At 54.2% G+C, this 18324-nt stretch overlaps 11 protein-coding genes across 11 annotated transcripts; 6 read left to right on the forward strand and 5 right to left on the reverse strand.

Annotated features, from left to right (window-relative positions):
* Window positions 1-575: 575 nt before the first annotated feature.
* CLAFUR5_14413 (uncharacterized protein) lies at window positions 576-1208 on the forward strand (the record flags this gene model as incomplete). Its single annotated transcript, XM_047913561.1, has 1 exon — window positions 576-1208. One exon carries the CDS (start codon window positions 576-578, stop codon window positions 1206-1208), a length of 633 nt encoding a protein of 210 aa, XP_047769288.1.
* Window positions 1209-1966: 758 nt separating this feature from the next.
* On the forward strand, window positions 1967-3121 carry CLAFUR5_14414 (uncharacterized protein; the record flags this gene model as incomplete). Its single annotated transcript, XM_047913562.1, has 1 exon — window positions 1967-3121. One exon carries the CDS (start codon window positions 1967-1969, stop codon window positions 3119-3121), a length of 1155 nt encoding a protein of 384 aa, XP_047769281.1.
* Window positions 3122-3497: 376 nt separating this feature from the next.
* CLAFUR5_14415 (uncharacterized protein) lies at window positions 3498-3971 on the forward strand (the record flags this gene model as incomplete). The annotated part of the gene is made up of 1 exon (XM_047913563.1): window positions 3498-3971. The coding sequence occupies one exon, from the start codon at window positions 3498-3500 to the stop codon at window positions 3969-3971; it is 474 nt and encodes a 157-aa protein (XP_047769282.1).
* A 68-nt stretch (window positions 3972-4039) lies between these two features.
* On the reverse strand, window positions 4040-4625 carry CLAFUR5_14416 (Putative amidase; the record flags this gene model as incomplete). The annotated part of the gene is made up of 2 exons (XM_047913564.1): window positions 4040-4386; window positions 4439-4625. 2 exons carry the CDS (start codon window positions 4623-4625, stop codon window positions 4040-4042), a joined length of 534 nt encoding a protein of 177 aa, XP_047769283.1.
* A 381-nt stretch (window positions 4626-5006) lies between these two features.
* On the reverse strand, window positions 5007-5474 carry CLAFUR5_14417 (uncharacterized protein; the record flags this gene model as incomplete). The annotated part of the gene is made up of 1 exon (XM_047913565.1): window positions 5007-5474. The coding sequence occupies one exon, from the start codon at window positions 5472-5474 to the stop codon at window positions 5007-5009; it is 468 nt and encodes a 155-aa protein (XP_047769284.1).
* A 769-nt stretch (window positions 5475-6243) lies between these two features.
* Window positions 6244-6963, reverse strand: CLAFUR5_14418 (uncharacterized protein; the record flags this gene model as incomplete). The annotated part of the gene is made up of 1 exon (XM_047913566.1): window positions 6244-6963. One exon carries the CDS (start codon window positions 6961-6963, stop codon window positions 6244-6246), a length of 720 nt encoding a protein of 239 aa, XP_047769290.1.
* A 347-nt stretch (window positions 6964-7310) lies between these two features.
* On the reverse strand, window positions 7311-8049 carry CLAFUR5_14419 (uncharacterized protein; the record flags this gene model as incomplete). Its single annotated transcript, XM_047913567.1, has 3 exons — window positions 7311-7499; window positions 7559-7632; window positions 7692-8049. The coding sequence occupies 3 exons, from the start codon at window positions 8047-8049 to the stop codon at window positions 7311-7313; spliced, it is 621 nt and encodes a 206-aa protein (XP_047769291.1).
* A 389-nt stretch (window positions 8050-8438) lies between these two features.
* Window positions 8439-9050, forward strand: CLAFUR5_14420 (uncharacterized protein; the record flags this gene model as incomplete). Its single annotated transcript, XM_047913568.1, has 1 exon — window positions 8439-9050. The coding sequence occupies one exon, from the start codon at window positions 8439-8441 to the stop codon at window positions 9048-9050; it is 612 nt and encodes a 203-aa protein (XP_047769332.1).
* Window positions 9051-9860: 810 nt separating this feature from the next.
* CLAFUR5_14421 (uncharacterized protein) lies at window positions 9861-10916 on the reverse strand (the record flags this gene model as incomplete). The annotated part of the gene is made up of 2 exons (XM_047913569.1): window positions 9861-10558; window positions 10613-10916. 2 exons carry the CDS (start codon window positions 10914-10916, stop codon window positions 9861-9863), a joined length of 1002 nt encoding a protein of 333 aa, XP_047769331.1.
* Window positions 10917-12466: 1550 nt separating this feature from the next.
* Window positions 12467-14798, forward strand: CLAFUR5_14422 (MFS antiporter QDR3; the record flags this gene model as incomplete). The annotated part of the gene is made up of 2 exons (XM_047913570.1): window positions 12467-13300; window positions 13368-14798. 2 exons carry the CDS (start codon window positions 12467-12469, stop codon window positions 14796-14798), a joined length of 2265 nt encoding a protein of 754 aa, XP_047769334.1.
* Window positions 14799-15461: 663 nt separating this feature from the next.
* Window positions 15462-17623, forward strand: CLAFUR5_14423 (Alpha-L-arabinofuranosidase A; the record flags this gene model as incomplete). Its single annotated transcript, XM_047913571.1, has 2 exons — window positions 15462-15599; window positions 15650-17623. The coding sequence occupies 2 exons, from the start codon at window positions 15462-15464 to the stop codon at window positions 17621-17623; spliced, it is 2112 nt and encodes a 703-aa protein (XP_047769333.1).
* Window positions 17624-18324: the final 701 nt, after the last annotated feature.

Here is an 18324-nt window from a genome sequence, read left to right on the forward strand (position 1 = left end):
GCATGAAGAGGAAAGTAATCGAAGACTATACATATCCTTGCATTCATGGTGGCCAAAGCAAGCATTTTCTGTTGCCGTCCAGGTCACTTTCTGAGGTACCGAGTGCCTATACCGAAGTCGCGAAGTCGCACAAAGCATAGACCACACACACAATGGTGCGACATTATATCAGACCGCGAGACCGGCAGCTGAGGAGGATCAGGTCGGTACTCGTGGTTGCAATGGCTGCAGACCCGAAAACTCGGTCCTTCTGTGGCGCATCCCGATCTTTCGGCTGACGATGTCGGCTTCGTTCTGGGTGTTCGCTTTCACGCCGTGAAAGTCGTTACCACCTACCGTTAGCATTTCTGATCACTTTTGTACATCGGGCATTGACGATGTGCTTGATAGTATGTTGATGGAGGAAGGGACGAGGAAAGAAGTCAAACAACCTTGGAAGTCAGCAGCGCGATCGGCCCGCCCGCAACCTCAGCCGACTCCCGAGAATCTGCAATCTTCAACAACCACACCACATCACCTCCTACCCAGAACAGCTCTTTCCACATCTACAGCATGTCTCTTAACACCCTGTCACCATGCTCCGCGACCGACCACCCTTGGGTCCGCGCGACGACGAGCTCTTTATGAGCGCCCCAGGCAACGACGATGAACAACCACACAGCATTGGCTATGAGCCACAGCACACAGATCCCCTTGACGACGTCTTTGGATCCGCACCCTCATCGCCCAACCTAGCCGGCCGTGAGGGAACTCATGCGACCAACACAGACCACTCCGACATACCCCGCCTCCGCAGCATTCACGTCACCAACGGCTACCGTGAAGGCATAGCCGTGAGCAAAGAACAGCACATCCAAGCGGGCTTCGATGAGGGTTTCAGCTTGGGCGGGGAGATTGGCATGAAAGTTGGGTACATACTAGGAGTTTTAGAGGGAATCGCGAAAGCTATCGCGAGGGCGGAGGATGAGAGGGTGAAAAAGTTGTGGGAGGATGCCCAAGAGGAGTTGAAGATGGAGAAGATTTTGGGAGAGGAGTACTTCGGGCGTGATGGCATTTGGAAGTATGATGTCCCGGGCCAAGATGTGGAGGGGCAGGGGAGCGTTACGTTTGGGAACGTTGCGAGGCATCATCCTGTTGTGAGGCAGTGGAGGGGTATTGTGGATGTGCTGGCGAGGGAGTGCGGGTTGGCACTCGAGGGTGACGAGTGATGACTATATGGCCATGCCGATAATGAGTAGACGAGCCTGCCTCGATTTCCAAGAAGCATGACCTGCACGACCCGCGCGATAGCCTGGTGTCGCACAGCCTCCCATCTTGCACACCACACGGCAGATCCCCGGCAGCTCACATGAAACGCATACATACCACCAGACTCACCTACCCCTCATCAACTCAGTACGAGATTCAAGTCCCCCATGGCTCAGGTCGCAAGAGGTCTTGAATTTCCGAACAGTTCGATCCACCGACACAGCTCGTCCACGAAACGCCCCATCATAGGCTTAGTAGCAGCACCATGGGAGTCATGGGTTCGAGTTGTCGATCATGTTGATACCACACATCAGATCGTAGGTGCACCAAAATACAAGGTAAAACCACCCCATCTAAGGGTTGTTTTCCTTATCCTGTCAGATGAGGTACGCATAGAATAAGTCGTGCTCAGAGGAGTTTCTTTTTGCAGTTTTGATGTCATGTTTGAAGGCTGATGGCAGAGTGACCATGCATGCACTGTGGTAGCAGTGATTTTTGTCTTTTTGCTTCGAGACACGAGATGCACCGGCAAATCTTGCAGGTGAACAACGCTGCTCGGTTGCACACCGAGGGGCTGAAATGTGAGTAAATGGGAGGCGCACAGTTTGGAGTTTTGCGGGCTGCCGCTTGACATGTCCGCAGTCCTCTTGCCAGACGTGTCCTTTCTTCCCACCTCAGAACATCACGCCCAAGCAACACCAAACGTCGCGCTCACACCATGGCGAAGGCCTACCTCGCTACGCTCCCTCCGGAGATCTTCGAGGCCGTTGCCGAGCGACTGACAGGACGAGACCTCAAGGCACTCCGGCTCGCGTGTCGCGAAGCATGCTCCAAAGTCCTTCGAGTCTACACACGCACGCTCTTCACACATCATGCATTCTTTCTCAACTCTCAAGAAAGCGTCGAGCTGGCGGTGCAGATCTCGCGACACCATGTCTTCGGGCCTGCCATGAAGACGATCACGTTCCTCATAGAGGGCGCATACGCACGCCCAGACCTCCGAGAGGCCATGGAAGTCGCGCAGAGATCCCGTGAGGCGGCGTTCAGAAGAATCAAAGGCGCCTCTTCTTCACTCAGCGAGGACTACGCTAAGTACGTAGAACTCTACGAGTGTTTCCATGGACAGCTAGCCGCGCAGGACAAACAGAACACATTTCAAGCGAGCGGCTCGCAGATCACGCTGTTGCAACAGGTCTTCGCCGCGATAGTCAGAACCGGCACACTCCAGGGAGTTCACCTAGCCAATAGGGATACTGCAAAAACCTTCCCAATCATTCGCGCTGGCATGGGAGGCTTCTCCCGTAGTGGCAAGATGCACATGCCTTCGTGCCGCGATCACAGCCCCTTCGTCTTGATTTCGAACGCACTTCAGATGGCCTGTACCGAGGCTTCGACGCAGTTTGTCCTGCCAACATTCACATCGCACTGTGGCAATTGGGGCCTTCCTGCCCGACGTCTCGACCAACTCAATCAGTTCAGGAACATCCAGCACCTTGATCTCGAAGTCTGCGCTAAAGGCCGCACTGTGGAACACTGTATTCCCTTCGGCAATTCGCTTCTGGTAGCGGCAATCGATAGCCTGAAGTCGTTGAAGCTACAGGTGTCACGCTGTAAAATCGGTGGTACGGTGCATTTCACGGCGTGCCTTCTGTCCCATGAATACTCCACGCTCGAAAGTTTGCAACTGCGTGGCGGGATATTCCACGGGTCGCAGCTGGTCGAGTTCGCAAAGAGGCAACCAAAGCTGCGAAGATTGGACCTACAAGATGTCGATGTTACGATTGACCGAGATGACATCCGAGCAATGGCTGTAGGTGGGATAGACTCATTCTTGGCGGTGGAAGGAACACGCAAGGGCATCACATACCTCTAGCATTGGCCAGAGTGCCACGAAAGAGACGCGGAAGCTCCGCAACACAGCGCACCAGACTTACGCACGAGCCAGCACTTACCGGAGCGCAACATACAAAGGAAGTCTGGTATATCTGATCAGTTGTCTAAAACCCCCGAGCATCAGGCACAGCACAAACACACGCTCACTTCTTCCATAGCGCTTGATTGCGATCTCACAGACATGGCCGTTAGGCCAGCCTTTGTATACTTGTTGTCCACCACGTTCTAGTCGGAGCATTAAAAAGCCCAGCTGGAGCACCAGGCAAACACGTCAAACCGCCTCAGAAGCTCCAACAAAACCCAAGCACACCCTGCTATCAGAAACAACAACAGATTCCGTACAACACTGTCCCATTATGTCCACCCAACCAGACGATGCAGCTCTCAGCCACTTCCAAGCCATGACCGCCAAGCCACGCCACGCCTTCACCCCAGGAGTCCTACTTCATAACCAAGTCCGCGAGTCTAAGCTCACAGACTCAGAGCTCCGCATCGCCGCCACCACCTGCGTCAATTTACTCGGCCACAAGATCTACCAGTATGCGGAGGCTGCAACTGCAGAGATTGACGAGCTCAAAGAGCTGGCGCGGCGGGATCAACTCGACCTTTCAGCACTCGACAATATGAGCAGCGATGAGCTGAGACAAGCAATAAGCGTCATGGTTGAGCGTCGTTGGGCCTTTGAAGAGAGAAAACTTGCTGTAAAGGGGCTGCCGCCGGTTCCCGAGAACTTGTGGAAGGAAGATGAGATTCCAGCAAAGATACATGAGCTGATTGAAGCGGGCTATCGCGCGTACGCGAGCCGTCGTCTGGTAATCCAGGGTCCGTAGCAGAACCATGATAGCAAGCATTACAAGGATCTGAGAGCGGTGCAGCTCTGCTTTCTAACACAAGAACTCTATCCACTCTTGCAATCCACCCTAAACTCACAAACCCTCTGCATCTCCCCCAACACTCCAAACAACTCATTATCGTGAGACCTCCTCCCAACAACCTGCACATTTATCGGCGCACCCTCAAACCCACCCTCCTCCCACATCTCCTTAACATGCCTACACTTCTCACTTAGCGGCTCATAGTCCTTCGCATAAACCTGCTCCCGACTCGCCTTGACTTTCATAGGCGTCGGCAACACAACGGCCGGGTAATCCACCCAGTTCCAGAGCGCAGGATAATTCCAATAATACGCTGTGTCATGCTTGCTCGCCGGACCGACGAAGCATGGTGCAAGCACCACGTCGATGTCTTGACGGTTCCAGTCCTCGACAAAGGCACAGCGGAACGCATCACGGGCTACGCGAGCGGCGGAAAAAAATCTCGCTGGCGGTCTTCTCGCGCTCTGGGCCGGTAATGTCGTCGAAGGAGGATGTCACAGGGGAGAGGACTGTTCTGGTCAAGGGGTGCATTGGTTCGCCCGTTACCGCGAGGGCGGCTTTTGTGCCTAGACCTGAGTCTGGCCAGTAGGCTTCTCCGATCATCTTCATGGCTTCGGCGGTGTTGTAGGGTGTGTAGGGTTTTAGGATGAAGTTAGCCTCGGACGAGCCCGGGCAGCTCAAAGTTGGTGAAGGTAGTCACAGCTATGGGACAACCTTGCACACGAGGCATGAGTAAAGATGATGATCAGGATAAGATAAGGGACAGGTGAAGTCGAACTTTCTTGGCAGGTCTCCGCTTCTTGTATCAATGAGCCGTGCCGCAGACCAGGTTTTGTGTGACAGGCAAGTACGAAGCAAATCGAGCTCACTCATGCTCCCGTCCGAACCCGGTAGAGCAATCTAGGGGCGGGCTCGGCCGCCACACGAACGATAGTATCGCGGTCACTGCCCGAGCAGTTGAGTGTAATGTCGCGACTCGTGTTATAAAGTTCACCAGCCTTCCCTCTTCCACATTCGCACCCGAACATCTTTCTTCGGTACAACAGTTCCTGCCGTAGGGATACGTCCTGGATGTTCCCACTTGCCATCGACAGGCTCGATCTCCCAAGCACTGATGATAGCAGCGGCAAAAAGTACGACCTCACGCTCTGCGAACGGCTTGCCTTTGCACATCTGCTTTCCTCCACCCCAGACCTTCATCGTCTTGTATTCGACGCTGATGTCTCTGTGCTTCTCACCACTCGCAACATCGGTCGAGTCGTGCACCCAGAACCTGCGTGGATCGAAGCGATCTGGGTCTCGGAAGTATCGACCATCGCTTTGGTGCACGACATGTGGAATGCAGATATACTCTCCCTTCTTCAGCTCGAAGCTTTCAGGTTCAGACTTGCCTAGCAGCTTGGCATCGTCCGTGCTCTCTCGAACGACAAAGTCTTGCTCAGCAACCTTGTAGCTCATGCTAGCAGCTTCAATCCGCAAAGTCTCTCGAAGAAGGCGCCCTTCAGAAGAGGACAATGCCTCCACAGGGAATCCAGGTCGATCTGTACCTCATCTGACAATGGAGCTCGCTTAACATAAGGTGCGATCTCGTCTCTGAGTTCCTGGAGAAGACCTGGCTGCGAGTATGCGTACCAAACAAGCCAGAAGATGACCTGATTAGCATTAATGTTCATGGCCCAGAAGACGGCGCCATCGCCTCCCCCATACGCCCGCGGAGATGACTTAGCTGCGAACCAAGCCTTTGTGCGGTCGACCATGACAGTGCTACAGTCACTCATATCGCCCCATCGACTTTCGGGATTGTGACCTTCCAGTAGGCGGTTCAGTGCATAGAGACGTGTGTTTTAGCAGACTACGCAAAGAAGGCCTTCCCAATGAAAGTCAATACAGCTGCCTCGAGCTGGACGCAAGATGTGCAAGATGAAAGTAGTAAGCGACGACTTTGATGAAGAGCATACCGCCCTACATGATGCTTGGTGTGCGGAATCCAGCATCCGTGCTCCTTGATGGCAATGTCCAATCATGTTACACAACACATCCTGGCCGCATGCAGATCCGGGTGGGTGGTGCTGGGCAAGGACAGAATCGCTCCGATTGAGTCAAACATAGTCCGTTGCGAGATGACAATAGTCCATAAGCCTGACGGCGAATAGGGAGTGGTCGATGGTATCGAGAGAACCCAACGCGAGATCAACGCGAAAAGGAAGGAGGTCTGCCGAGCTCGACGTCATCCCACTCCAAGGACATCTTTCTCTGTCGACATCTTACCAAACGCGTTGCGTGACGCCCGCGTTTCGTCAAACGCCTGCGCTTGGGACTCACGCTGGCCGCATATGCCATCGATGACCACAGCACGTCTGCTCAGCAGCATGCGTGCGAGCTGCCCTCGGGGCCAGCTGTCGGAGCGAAGATTGTTATTGAATGCGACGGACGGGCAGTCTGGGAGTGGAATTTGCTTCGCATGCTGTCGATCCTCCTTATCAATGCTTGCCACCTTGTTCTTAGAACCCTCGGTTATGGCGGTCGCTTGATCGGTATGCTGAGCGAGACCAAGAGGCATAGCCGTTATGAGCGGACCAAGGGCGGAGATTGAAGACTTCTTCGAGACACGGGCGCGGTGGTTCGCTGCATGGTCCACGGAGATGTTCACTGAAGTCTCTGTGCCGCTGGTTGAGCCAATAGTCCTGTACCACTGGTCTATGGCCGTAACGCTGAGTGAGAGTCGTGCATCTTCATCGAGCTGTGGCAAATCGACGTTGCTAGAAAGGTGAGTCATTGTCTGATCTAGGATGCTGACGGTAACAGAGTCGCTTGCGGTAGCTGGAGCAGATGTGGCTGGCTCAATGTTGGACATGCAAGGCGGCACGGCTGCGTCGGAGACGTTTGCGGCAGTAGCATGACTGATGATCGCGGCCAAGAGCAGCATGACCATGATAGAGAGTTTCATGATGCTGTGGGTGCTATTTTGCGAGATGAACCGTGAGCGTACCGTTGTGCCAGATCGTATCGCGTAGGCTCGTCGTGGTACTGTAGGGTTGGAGGGTGTGAGAAAGAGAATGTCGAACGATCGTTCGAAATAGCACTGGATCTATATGCCATCGAAAGTGAAGCGCCTTCCATTCTGAAACACAAACGCATCCACTCTCACTTGCCACAGCCATCACGCCATCGAAGTGAAAGATCTGTAGGCAGTCATCGCGCCTCGCGCCACTTATATTCCATCCTCACTTCGGCTCAACTTCGCCAATCCAATAATTTCAAGCCAAGCTCTCACTCCATACCTGCTGCTCTCATTCACTCCTCGTCCCCATCATCATCATCCCCAGCCCGTGCCTTCCTCAGCCTCCCACCCGCAGCACCTCTGACCTTATTAATCACATTCGGCGCCATCTTATGCGCCCTCTCCAGCATGGCATTCAGCTTCTTCGCGAACTGCTTAATGTGTTGTGCGTGTCGTTGCTGGCCGTGGTAGAACTTCTCGTGCTGTGAGAGGGTTAGTGAGATATGCAAATGCTGCAGGAAAGAACGCCGTTCGTTCTTACCTTGATAGTCTGCCACGTGGCCAAGAAGTTGATGACGAAGGTACGAAGTGCGTCAGCGGCGGTGAAGGGGTTGACTGTAGTTTGAGTCAGCCATTTTGTACGACAACTTCAAAATCGAGGAAGCCAAGCATACGCCAAATCTCCTTCGGGAACGATTTCTTCGTAACCATCACGCCCTTAGCAACATCATCCCAAGCCTCCAGCAAATCCAAGCCGTGGCCGACTGCATCGAGCTGTCTGAGTTGGTAGTCATCGTCGTCGTCATCGTTCACGATCAGATCTTCTCCATCTTCTCCCTGCACTACCAAGCCTCCCTGTGGCTTGGGCTCACGAGCGTCCTCTAGCTCGCGGTCCATAAGGACGAAGCGTGTCAGCCATTCCAAAGCGAACTCGTCTTTGTCGACGCGCTTCTTCTTAATCTTGGTAGATCTGGCTCTCTTCGGTGTTGGTAGTTGTTGTGAGTTTTGGGAGATGAGGGATGGACCACCCATGGTGGCGTTGGTGAGGTTGATGTGGTCGATGTGGTGGTAATGAAGGTGGTGTCGGTGTTGTCGTTGATGTTGAATCGAAGATCTGTCGCTATTTGTACTACCAATGCTGTCCGAGCTATCATTGTTGTGGTCAATAGGTGGGCTGTTGCCTGGATGGGGTCTTCGAGTGAAGCTGAGCCATCACTTCAGACTCAGTGACTGCGAACACTGGCACAAGCCAACAATCGCCAGACTTCAATGAGCACAGCTTCGCGCGTGCAATCTGGCATCATCGAAACTTCCTCGCCTTCTGTGGTCAACAAAAGAACGATGACCAAGAAGCAATCCGAAGGCACAATGCCACCTTGTTCGACCGTCAATACCCAGCAAGCGCCGCGGTACCAGGTTCCATGAAGCTCCACCACCACTCGCAGCCCCCTGCGCAGCTCATCTCCACCACGCCAATGTCAGCGACCCCAAAGACCACCGCCTTCGCCAAAAGGTGGCTACCTCGACTCGCCCATCCTCTCGCCAACTGGCCGGGCCATTGGTTTGAAGAAGCCGATAAACCCCTCGCACTCTCTACCCTTAGCACCGACCACGTCTACATCAAGCAACTCCTCGATGTGCTCCACCTCTTCGACGACGATGTCAAGCGCCATAGTATCTCATCCACCGACTTCGCGAATCGAGAACACGTCCGCCTCGATCCTGGTTTCGAGAAGCCATGGCTGAGTGACTACACCAATCCGTTCGCTGCCGCGGCGCCTTTGAGAGAGTTGGTGACCACGAGTGTCTGGTGGTTCCATATGTGGCGGGTCATGGAGGTGACGCACACAAAGCGTGGTAAGAAATGGGATGAGGATGCTTGGGAAAAGATCTATACGCAATATGTCGTGGCGAAGGAGAAGGGCGGGTGGCAGAGCAGGCTGGAAAGAGGGCTGTACAGGAAGACGAGACAGGCGTTGCTGGACGACATGCCGCTGTACGTCGATGCCTTTGTGGAGGTAGTGGATGACTAGACGATGCGGATCTGATGGCGTCCAGTGATGGCATCGTAATTGACGCAGGGACCGTTTGGTTCGGCACCTGGAGTAGTCCGCATTTGTGCATACTGGTCGGGTGAGAAGAATGCCATCCCAAGGCGTTGGACTGTCCCACTCTTGGCATCGACAACTTCCAGCAAGAAGCGTCGGATTAATGTGTCGCCACCGCCCTGCTTAGTCGTCGTCTTGGCGGCGGGCATACAGTAATGTTCTTCGTTCTGCGAAGAGATGGGAAGATACTCTCGTGTATGATCCACGGCGGGCTCGGTGGCGCTCAGGTCGCCTGATCGCACATGCCACCGGTCCTGATGGCCTGCTCGCTCAGCGAGAGTGACGGGCAGTAGAAACCCCTCCAACACAAGCTCCCCCTTGTGGATCAGACCTGTCGTATCATCTGTTTGATGTTCCAGGGTCAGGCTGACGACACTGTAGTAGTATTCCAGGATCTTCCATTCGCTGTACGACGGCTTTAGCGAGCATGGCCATTCCAGGGACAGTCAGGAGAAGCTTGAAGCTCTGAAGCGATCGTGCCGACCAGTCCACAGTGGCCTATCGATGTCCAGTGTAGTTTTCCAGATGTGTGGAGGTGTAGCGAGCGATCAAGTGATACTAGACATCGTACCATGGACTTTCATGCTCATCTTCGATTATGATAGCTGGCCGTGGCGTTCCAAGCTTGGGGCTAGCGGTCGGCACCGAAGTTGGTAGAACTTCAGGATATGACTGGCAGCGATTGAGATACCGACATTCCCAAAGCAGCTCTTCTGCGCCGAAGTGGATGATTCGTCAGCCTAGAGTGCGTTCCTGTAACACCCACGCCCGGTGATTGAGGGAAGTCAGGTCTACACGGTCCTGCCAGAAGCGTCCGGGGACAACACCGTAGGCACCTGGTAGGAGCGGACCTAAGATACCCGGGGGCAGCACCACCCTAGTGCTTGAAAAGTCGACATCATGCTGGTCCCGAAACAGGCCCTCACTAGGCTTGTTGGAAGTAGTGGCGGCTACGACGCAGGTGGCGTTGGCGTATACCTGGCCCATGTGGGCGAACTCTATGATCCAGTCTTGCAATCCATCCTCCTCCTGTATGATGCACAAGGCATCACTCCAAAGGTAGTGTATACCCAGCGCTATGCAGGCATGCATGGCCTCTTGGAAAGTCTTTGGTAGTTCCGCTATTGGTCGTCCGCGGCGGAGGCTGCGCCCATTCGAAGCTGCTAGTTTCAAGAAGCGATCACCGCCCCAGCAGTAGCTCAGAGCCGCGTAAAGTGCAGGAGCATCAAGCTCGCGCGCAGTCATCAAAGAAGAAGATTGTAAGTCCTCGCTCAAGTGAAGCAGCCGGGTCGGTAGCCATCCTGCGTCAACATTCCGGTTACACGTCTCGTGATTCCCCACGCAATCGGATAGCCATTGGTTGGCAAGTCCAAGCGTCTTCATCGACCCAGTTCCAGAAGATGTGACAGTAGTGCCGGAACCTGTTGTTGTCTCTGGTGATGCGGTCAGTCTCGATCATCAACACAGCCGGCGTTTGCCGCACTCACCGCGGGTGGGAACAAGATCGAGGGTGCCGAACTTGTTGTAGTCGACACCTTCTTTCTCTTTCTCAAATCGGCACCAGATTGCCACTTCGCATTCGTCATTCGCCAATGGCGGTGTTATGGAGTACCGAAAGAGCCCATGATTGTCCTTGCACGGCTGCAGCTCATGCCTGAATACAATGCCGCGCTCTTCATCGCTCAACTTTGCCCACAGCCGCTTGCAGAGAGGGCAGCCGTTCGCAATCTGCGGCCAAGAACGCGGCAGTCGATTTATGGTGTAGATAGAAGCTGCGAGCGGGGCTCGCATTGCTGAACGGTCTTTCGGGTCTTAAGCTTTCCAGGCATGCATCGCAGAAGGCCATGGCGCGGAATTGAAGGTAATGCTGACAGGGCGAGGATGCTGGAAGAAGGTGTTGTGGTTTCTCGTTCGAGAGCTGAGCTGAAAGTCAGAGCCGCTATGGCACTCCACATTACTGCATGGAGGAGTGAAGCGAAGGATCTGGGACATGGATTGTCAGCGGATGCATGAGCATGGATTAGCACAGTCAACAGCCGCATGCATTTTGAAAACAGAGTCCGTCGTGGAATGCATGTGGGCGAAGTGCTGCAGGTCGGGCAATGTTAGAAGAACTGAGACCGACCATGCCGTGGTCGACGATCGCACATGGAGACGCAGCATCATTCACCGCACTAGCTGCACGTTGCTTGCCGTATGGAAGTGCTCTATCGTAGGAACGGTGTTGACTGTGGAGTCGATGAATTGACCTCGGCAGGCTCACTACTGGCAACTGCATGGACTTCTCGAGTATCGGGACATGGGCAAGTCCTCCATCGACAACGGTCAGTTCCGGGCATATGCGACCTATGTGTGGCAAGGATGGCCAAGGTTGGTCCATATTGTGGTGCTGCACCCTCCGGAGGAGCGTGTTGGCTAGATTCTGGAGCATACACTCCTCGATCCAGACCACTTCCAGTCGCTCTGACATGCATGTTAGCACACGCCGTGGAAATGTTCAAGTCAAGACGAGCTTGCAGACGAGGTTTCTGAGGTTTCGGCGCCAGCCAGAAAACGAGATGCTTCGATCAGAACGACAGCATCGACGGTGGAATGCAACACGATTGCCTTCTCCAGGGATTGTAGCTTGCCTGACATGGCCGGCATGAGCTGAGGTCGCATCGGCTCGTGGATCCATGTCGAACAGCTTCGGGCTTTCATCGGTGTCGGTGTGGCTTCACATCTGACATGTATCAAGCACAAGCTCGTCACATGGCCTTGTGCAGTAGTCGATAAAGCTCCGCCAAGCCGGTTCGTGTTGGGATGCCGTCACCAACGGGCACGAGCACCGTCCTGCGACACCACCACACCACCAACCTCCATCCCCGCAGTCTTGTCCACACATCATGTGCAAGCCACGCAGGCATACCGCTGCTAGCAGTATGAGCGGTGCCGGGTGTGTTGGCGAGAGAAGTGAGCTTCGACATCGGGACCACCTCTCCGCCTTTTGAGTTTGCCTCATTGATCTCAACCAGGATCAGCGCGACCCACTTGATGAGGACAGCCAAGCTTCTTCTGCTCAGCAACACGATGCTGTAGCATTCTGTCTATCGCAAGGCGTCGGTGTCAGAGTCAGCATCTGGCGCAAGGCACATCTTTCTGACGTACCAGCCCGACATTATCTCACACACCACTGGAAGGATTTACTTGCACATGATGCGCTAAGTATACGTACATACATACATACATACACCACTGTTCTCCGCACATGACTCCCTCCTCTCACTTATTACTCTTTCAACGACCTTCCTCTGTGCTCCGTCCTGTTACAACGGCGTCAGGTCGCGTCAACAACACAGACCATGGACGGCGGTGAGAAGCCAAGAGATGGACCCGATACAGCATCCGCTGCCATGGATGATGGACGAGCAAAGAGACGCTTCGACTGGAAGGCCCTGCTGGGCAACAGGAACAACACAAGCACAAGGCAGCACGGTGGCAGCGGTGACACGTCAGACACCGAGCAGAGTAGTGCTGAGAAGAGGCCAGCAAGATGGAACATGGGCATCATGAATGCAGAGACGGATGAAGTGCCTGGCTCCGTCCTGCTCCTGTCGAAGGTCTCCGAGTACAACGAACCTCTCGGCATACGAAATGCCCCAGCACGAACCTCCGCCTCCTCCCTGCCCTACTCGCCTTCAAGATCCAGCTCGCAGCAACGACGAAGGTCATCGATACAAGAGAAGAAGCGGACACCAGACGGCCAGTTTGTGCTTGATCCACAACCAGACGACTCTCTCAACGACCCGCTGAATTGGTCGAAGTGGAGAAGAGATGCTGCACTGTTATCGTTGGGCTTCTACTGCATGCTGGGAGGAGGCATGACTGCCATCTTGGCGGCAGGCTTCAACAACGTTGCACATGAGTACGACGTATCTGAGCCGACAGTCGCACTGACTACGGGTCTGTACATGATGGGTCTGGGCATTGGCAGCGTCCTGCTCAGTCCTACCGCAATCTTGTACGGCAAGCGGCCTGTGTACCTGGTAGCCTCGGTCGCTTTTGCATTGTCTGGGGTCTGGTGCGCACTTTCACCGAGCTTCGGCAGCCTTGTCGGAGCTCGTATCTTTATGGGCGTTGCTGCGAGCAGTGTGGAATGTCTCCCCTCTGCTACCATCGCCGAAATCTATTTCCTAGTAAGTAAATACCCCGCGATATACGCTTCTATATACCCACGTACATCGTAATAACCATAAACTTTAGCACGAGAAAGGGTACAGATTGGGCATTTACACACTGCTGCTGCTAGGAGGCAAGAATCTGGTGCCTCTGGTCAGTGCAGCTGTCATAGAGAGCCTAGGTTGGAGATGGGTATTCTGGATCGTGGCTATTGTCGTCGCGTTCGGAGGTGTGCTGCTTTTCCTCTTCGTGCCGGAGACGTTTTGGGATAGAACACCAAAACCTCGCCGACCGAAGCCGAGACAGCATGGAAGTACTTGGAGTGTCCATCAGGTGTGGCATCAGTTGTCGCACTCTCAGCCGGCAAGTCCGGGTGTGGAAAGAAAGACTAGACTGCTTGCAGCGAATGCCAACGATGGTCTTATCGATGGACCTGCGACAGAACACAAAACACCTGGTCGACATGCACACTTCCAGACTGAATCCTTAAACGACGAAAAGCGTGGCAGTAGTGTTGACAACGGAGAGAACGAGAAGGGCGACGCTACACCACTAGAGCGAGGTCGAGTCTCACCCAAGAGCCATCCGTCAATCCCACCACCAGCTCCTGCTGTTGCGGCCCACGATTACTTTGACAACCACGCAGTGGATCTACCAGCAGTGGAAAGCCAACTTCCACACGTACTATCCAGGACTTCGACCAACCACAGTGAAGATCACGATCCTCGCAACGCCTACACACAGCGCCTCGACTCCGAGCCCGCTCAGACCTGGGTCCAGTCACTGAAGCCATACGCCGGCCGACTCTCGAAGGACAACTGGTTCAAGGTTGCTCTCCGACCCTTCATCCTTTTCGCTTACCCGAGCTTGCTGTGGAGCGCCCTCGTGTACTCTCTATCCATCGGCTGGCTTATCGTCATCTCAGAATCCATCACCACGATCTACAAGGACCGCAACATGTACAACTTCACCTCCCTGCAAGCCGGTCTCGTATACATTTCCCCCTTCGTCGGCGGTGTCCTAGGTACTGCTGTAGCCGGCAAGTTCTCAGACATTGTTGTCCGCTACATGGCCCGCAAGAACGGCGGCATCTACGAACCCGAGTTCCGCCTCGTCATGGCAATCCCCATCGCCATCACCACCGTCATCGGCCTAATGGGCTACGGCTGGAGCGCCGAAGAACGCGACGCGTGGATCGTGCCGACCGTCTTCTTCGGCATAATCTCATTCGGCTGCTCCCTAGGCTCTACGACGTCCATCACCTTCGCAGTCGACTCGTATCGCCAGTATGCCGGCGAAGCTCTCGTCACGCTGAACTTCAGCAAGAACATCTTCCACGGTTTGGTGTTCAGCTTGTTCTTCAATGATTGGTTGGATAGTGAGGGGAGTAAGAGTGTGTTTTTGGCTATTGGGGGTATACAGTTGGCTTGTTTGTTTACGACGATTCCGATGTATATCTATGGGAAGAGGGCGAGGATGTGGACGGTGAGGAAGAATTTGATGGAGAAGTTTTGAGTGTTTAGGGGATTTTGGTGGAGGCATAACGACTTTGGATAGAAGGGACTTTACTTGCATTTGGCATAGCATTGGAATGGATTGGTTGCATGTTTGGCCGCCTTTGGGCGATGAGTCGGAAGAATAGCACAGCTTTGCTGCTGGAAGCTGGTCTGTGGGCAAAGCTTTCAGCCGCCAGGCCTGCACCATCGAAAGGCTATGACATCGTCACTTTCTCCCAATGTTGACTTCGCCTTCCCTACATCCACCAACTCTACCAGTATTCTTGGTGACCTGGACATGGCACCCTTCTCGATCACTTTGGCTCCTTCGCGGCCCCGCTACATGCCACTTCTCGTGCCACGGGACATCACAGCCCGTTCCTGCAGATGCCGGTCCACAGAATGAGGGGAACAAAACGATCGACAAGGCACGGATAAATACGTCCAGGCTCGGCAGGGACATCATGCTCTTTGCGAGAGATCTTCCGTCCATGTATGTACACGATTCCGCACGGTGTTGTATACTTGGCAGGGACGTTATGATGCATGTATCGGCTGCTTGTTGCAGCAGTACCCTGTCATGGAGTTGCGGCCAAGGGTTTCGGTACTGGTGACCGAGAGTAAACATATAACTACGATGTCGCCGTGAAGGATTTCGATGACCTTTGAGAGGTAAGTCAAGATGGTGGGACTCAAAGTGGCTGTAGCGGCTGCGGCCTGTGTTGTGTCTACAGCTGCTGTGGACATTACTGTCAAAGCTTCTGGTGGCAACTCAACAATTCATAAAGGTCAACCCTATGGCTATGGCTTTTTACATGAGGTAAGCAAGCCCCGAGTATCCATACATCAGAGCTGACGGGTCCCCTCCAGGATATCAACAACAGCGGCGACGGCGGAATCTACGCCGAACTAATCCGTGACCGAGCCTTCCAATTCAGCGAAGCGTTCCCAGTCAACGAGACTCTCAATGCCTACTATCCGATCAACGGTGCAGGCTTGAGCGTCGTGTTCCCGGAACAGCCACTGTCCGAAGCACTTCCCGCCAATCTACGCGTGACTGGTGGCAACAGCACTGGTAAGATTGGTTTCGAGAATGAAGGGTATTGGGGCATGGATGTCAAGCAACAGACTTATACTGGATCTTTCTGGGTCAGGGGTGCTTATAATGGTACTTTTACTGCTTCGCTGCAGTCGAATTTGACGGATGATGTGTTTGGATCTGTTGAGATTCCGTCGAAGGCGGTCGCTGATGATTGGGTTGAGCATGAGTTTGAGCTTGTTCCGGAGAGGGATGCCCCGAACTCGAACAATACGTTTGCTGTTACTTTTGATCCCGCAAGCGCTGCAGGAGGATCTCTTGAGTTTAACTTGATCAGCTTGTTCCCACCGACCTACAAGGGCCGCAAGAATGGTCTCCGAATCGACATTGCTGAGGCTCTGGCTGAGCTGAACCCAACTTTCCTGAGATTCCCAGGTGGCAACATGCTGGAAGGTCTCACAAACACGACCTACTGGGACTGGAAGGATACTCTCGGCCCACTGCGCGAGCGACCCGGCTTCCAAGGTGTCTGGGAATACCAGCAGACCCATGGTCTGGGTATCATGGAATACCTCTACTGGGCTGAAGACATGGGTCTTGAGGCGGTTATTGGTGTGTGGGCAGGCCTAGCTCTCAACGGCGACGTGACTCCAGAAGAGGAACTTCAGCCCTTCATCGACGACGCTCTCAACCAAATCGAATTCATCCGCGGCCCAGCAAACAGCACCTGGGGCGCACGCCGCGCTGAGCTCGGACACCCAGAGCCCTTTGAACTCAACTACGTAGAAGTCGGCAATGAGGACTGGCTCGCTGGCTTTCCTGGAGGCTGGTACTCCTACAAGGCCTACCGCCTCCCACTCTTCTACGAAGCCATTACGAAAGCGTACCCAGACATCCAAGTCATCTCCTCCTCCGCCTCCTCCGATCCCGCCCCGGAAGGCGAGACAACAGGCCCGAACCCGAACGTTACAGAACGCCTCAACTTCAACAACACACCCGGCGTCATCGGCGACTACCACCCATACCGCGAACCAGACGAACTCGTAATCGAATTCGACCGCTTCGACAACGATATCGGCCACATTATCGGCGAAGTCGCCGCAACGCACGTCAACGACGCTCCGCCTCCACGCTGGGATTTTGGGCTGTACAAGTTCCCCTGGTGGATTGGATCCGTTGGCGAAGCTGTCTCCCTTATCGGCTACGAGCGCAACGCCGATCGCATTCCGGGGACATTCTACGCCCCGGTGCTGAGGAATATGAATAGATGGCAGTGGGCCATTACCATCCTCCAGTTCGCGGCTGACCCGGCCCTTACCACTCGCTCGACGTCCTGGTATATCTGGTCCCTGTTCGCGCATCACCCCATTACCGAGACGCTCCCGACTGTCGGAACGTATGGGCCCGTCTACTGGGGCGCCGGCAAGGACTCTAACCGCAACGATGCGCTGGTGTGGAAGGGAGCTGTCTATAACACCACTGATGGCGAAGCCGTTCCTATCGCTATTGCATTCGAGGGCGTCCAAGCAGGCACAAAAGCCAATCTAACGGTCCTCACTAACCCAGGAGGCGATCCTTATGCCGTCAACGATCCTTTCACGGGTGTGAATATCGTGAACACAACGAGCACGATTGTGGAGGCGGGTGAGGGAGGAGTGTTTGAGTTTGAACTGCCGGAGTTGAGTGTAGCTGTCTTGGATACGGAAGTGAGTGGAGGTGGTGGTGGTGGTGGTGGTGGAGGGAATGGAACGTCGCCGCCGACGTATGCACCGCCTGCTTATGGTGGAGGGGGGGAGGAAGTATAGGCAGTTTTAGACGCTCATGATCCCCGGTCCGAAACGTAACAGCAATAGCAATTGAAGTGTCTTGCATTAAATGTGACGTGTTATGGTCGTGCCGCATTGGCAGGTATATCGCGAGCCAAACGCTGCAGCTTCTCGGAGGAGAGAGGAGGGCAAAAAGACTGCACAAAGATCAACAGCATATCGACGATGACCCTGCCAGCCTATGTCTAAGATGGCATAAGCGGGATGAGGTTGCTATCGACAAGATTTGGTTGAGCCATTGAGCCTTGCACAGTCCTGTCGGGTGCACGCATTCTTGCTGCTTGTATAGATACACGGCAACGGCCTCACATGTTATCAGGGGTCGTGTGCTGCCGTTCATCAAGCACAGCGCAAGTGGCACACACTCGGCTCCTGCAAGTCATGAATCAGAGTCATATACACCGATAATGCTATACCGTCCCATGATCTGTGCTATCATTGCACCTCTTTCGCTAAGTCTTTAGCAACAGTCGCATCTCATCTGTATCGCTCGCCCAGCCCAGGGCCCAAGCATCCCATTAACCCCCATCATAACAACATGATCAACCCCAAAACACCACGCTAAAGTTCCACAAACCCATCCATACCCACCGTACTACCGTTTGCACTCGACGCCGGGGTCAAAATCTCGCTCCGTAGTGTCGAAGGCGTGAAGACTCCACTGTCTGACCGCGAAGTGG

Source organism: Fulvia fulva, chromosome 13 (genome assembly GCF_020509005.1).
Source record: "Fulvia fulva chromosome 13, complete sequence".
Taxonomy (NCBI): domain Eukaryota; kingdom Fungi; phylum Ascomycota; class Dothideomycetes; order Mycosphaerellales; family Mycosphaerellaceae; genus Fulvia; species Fulvia fulva.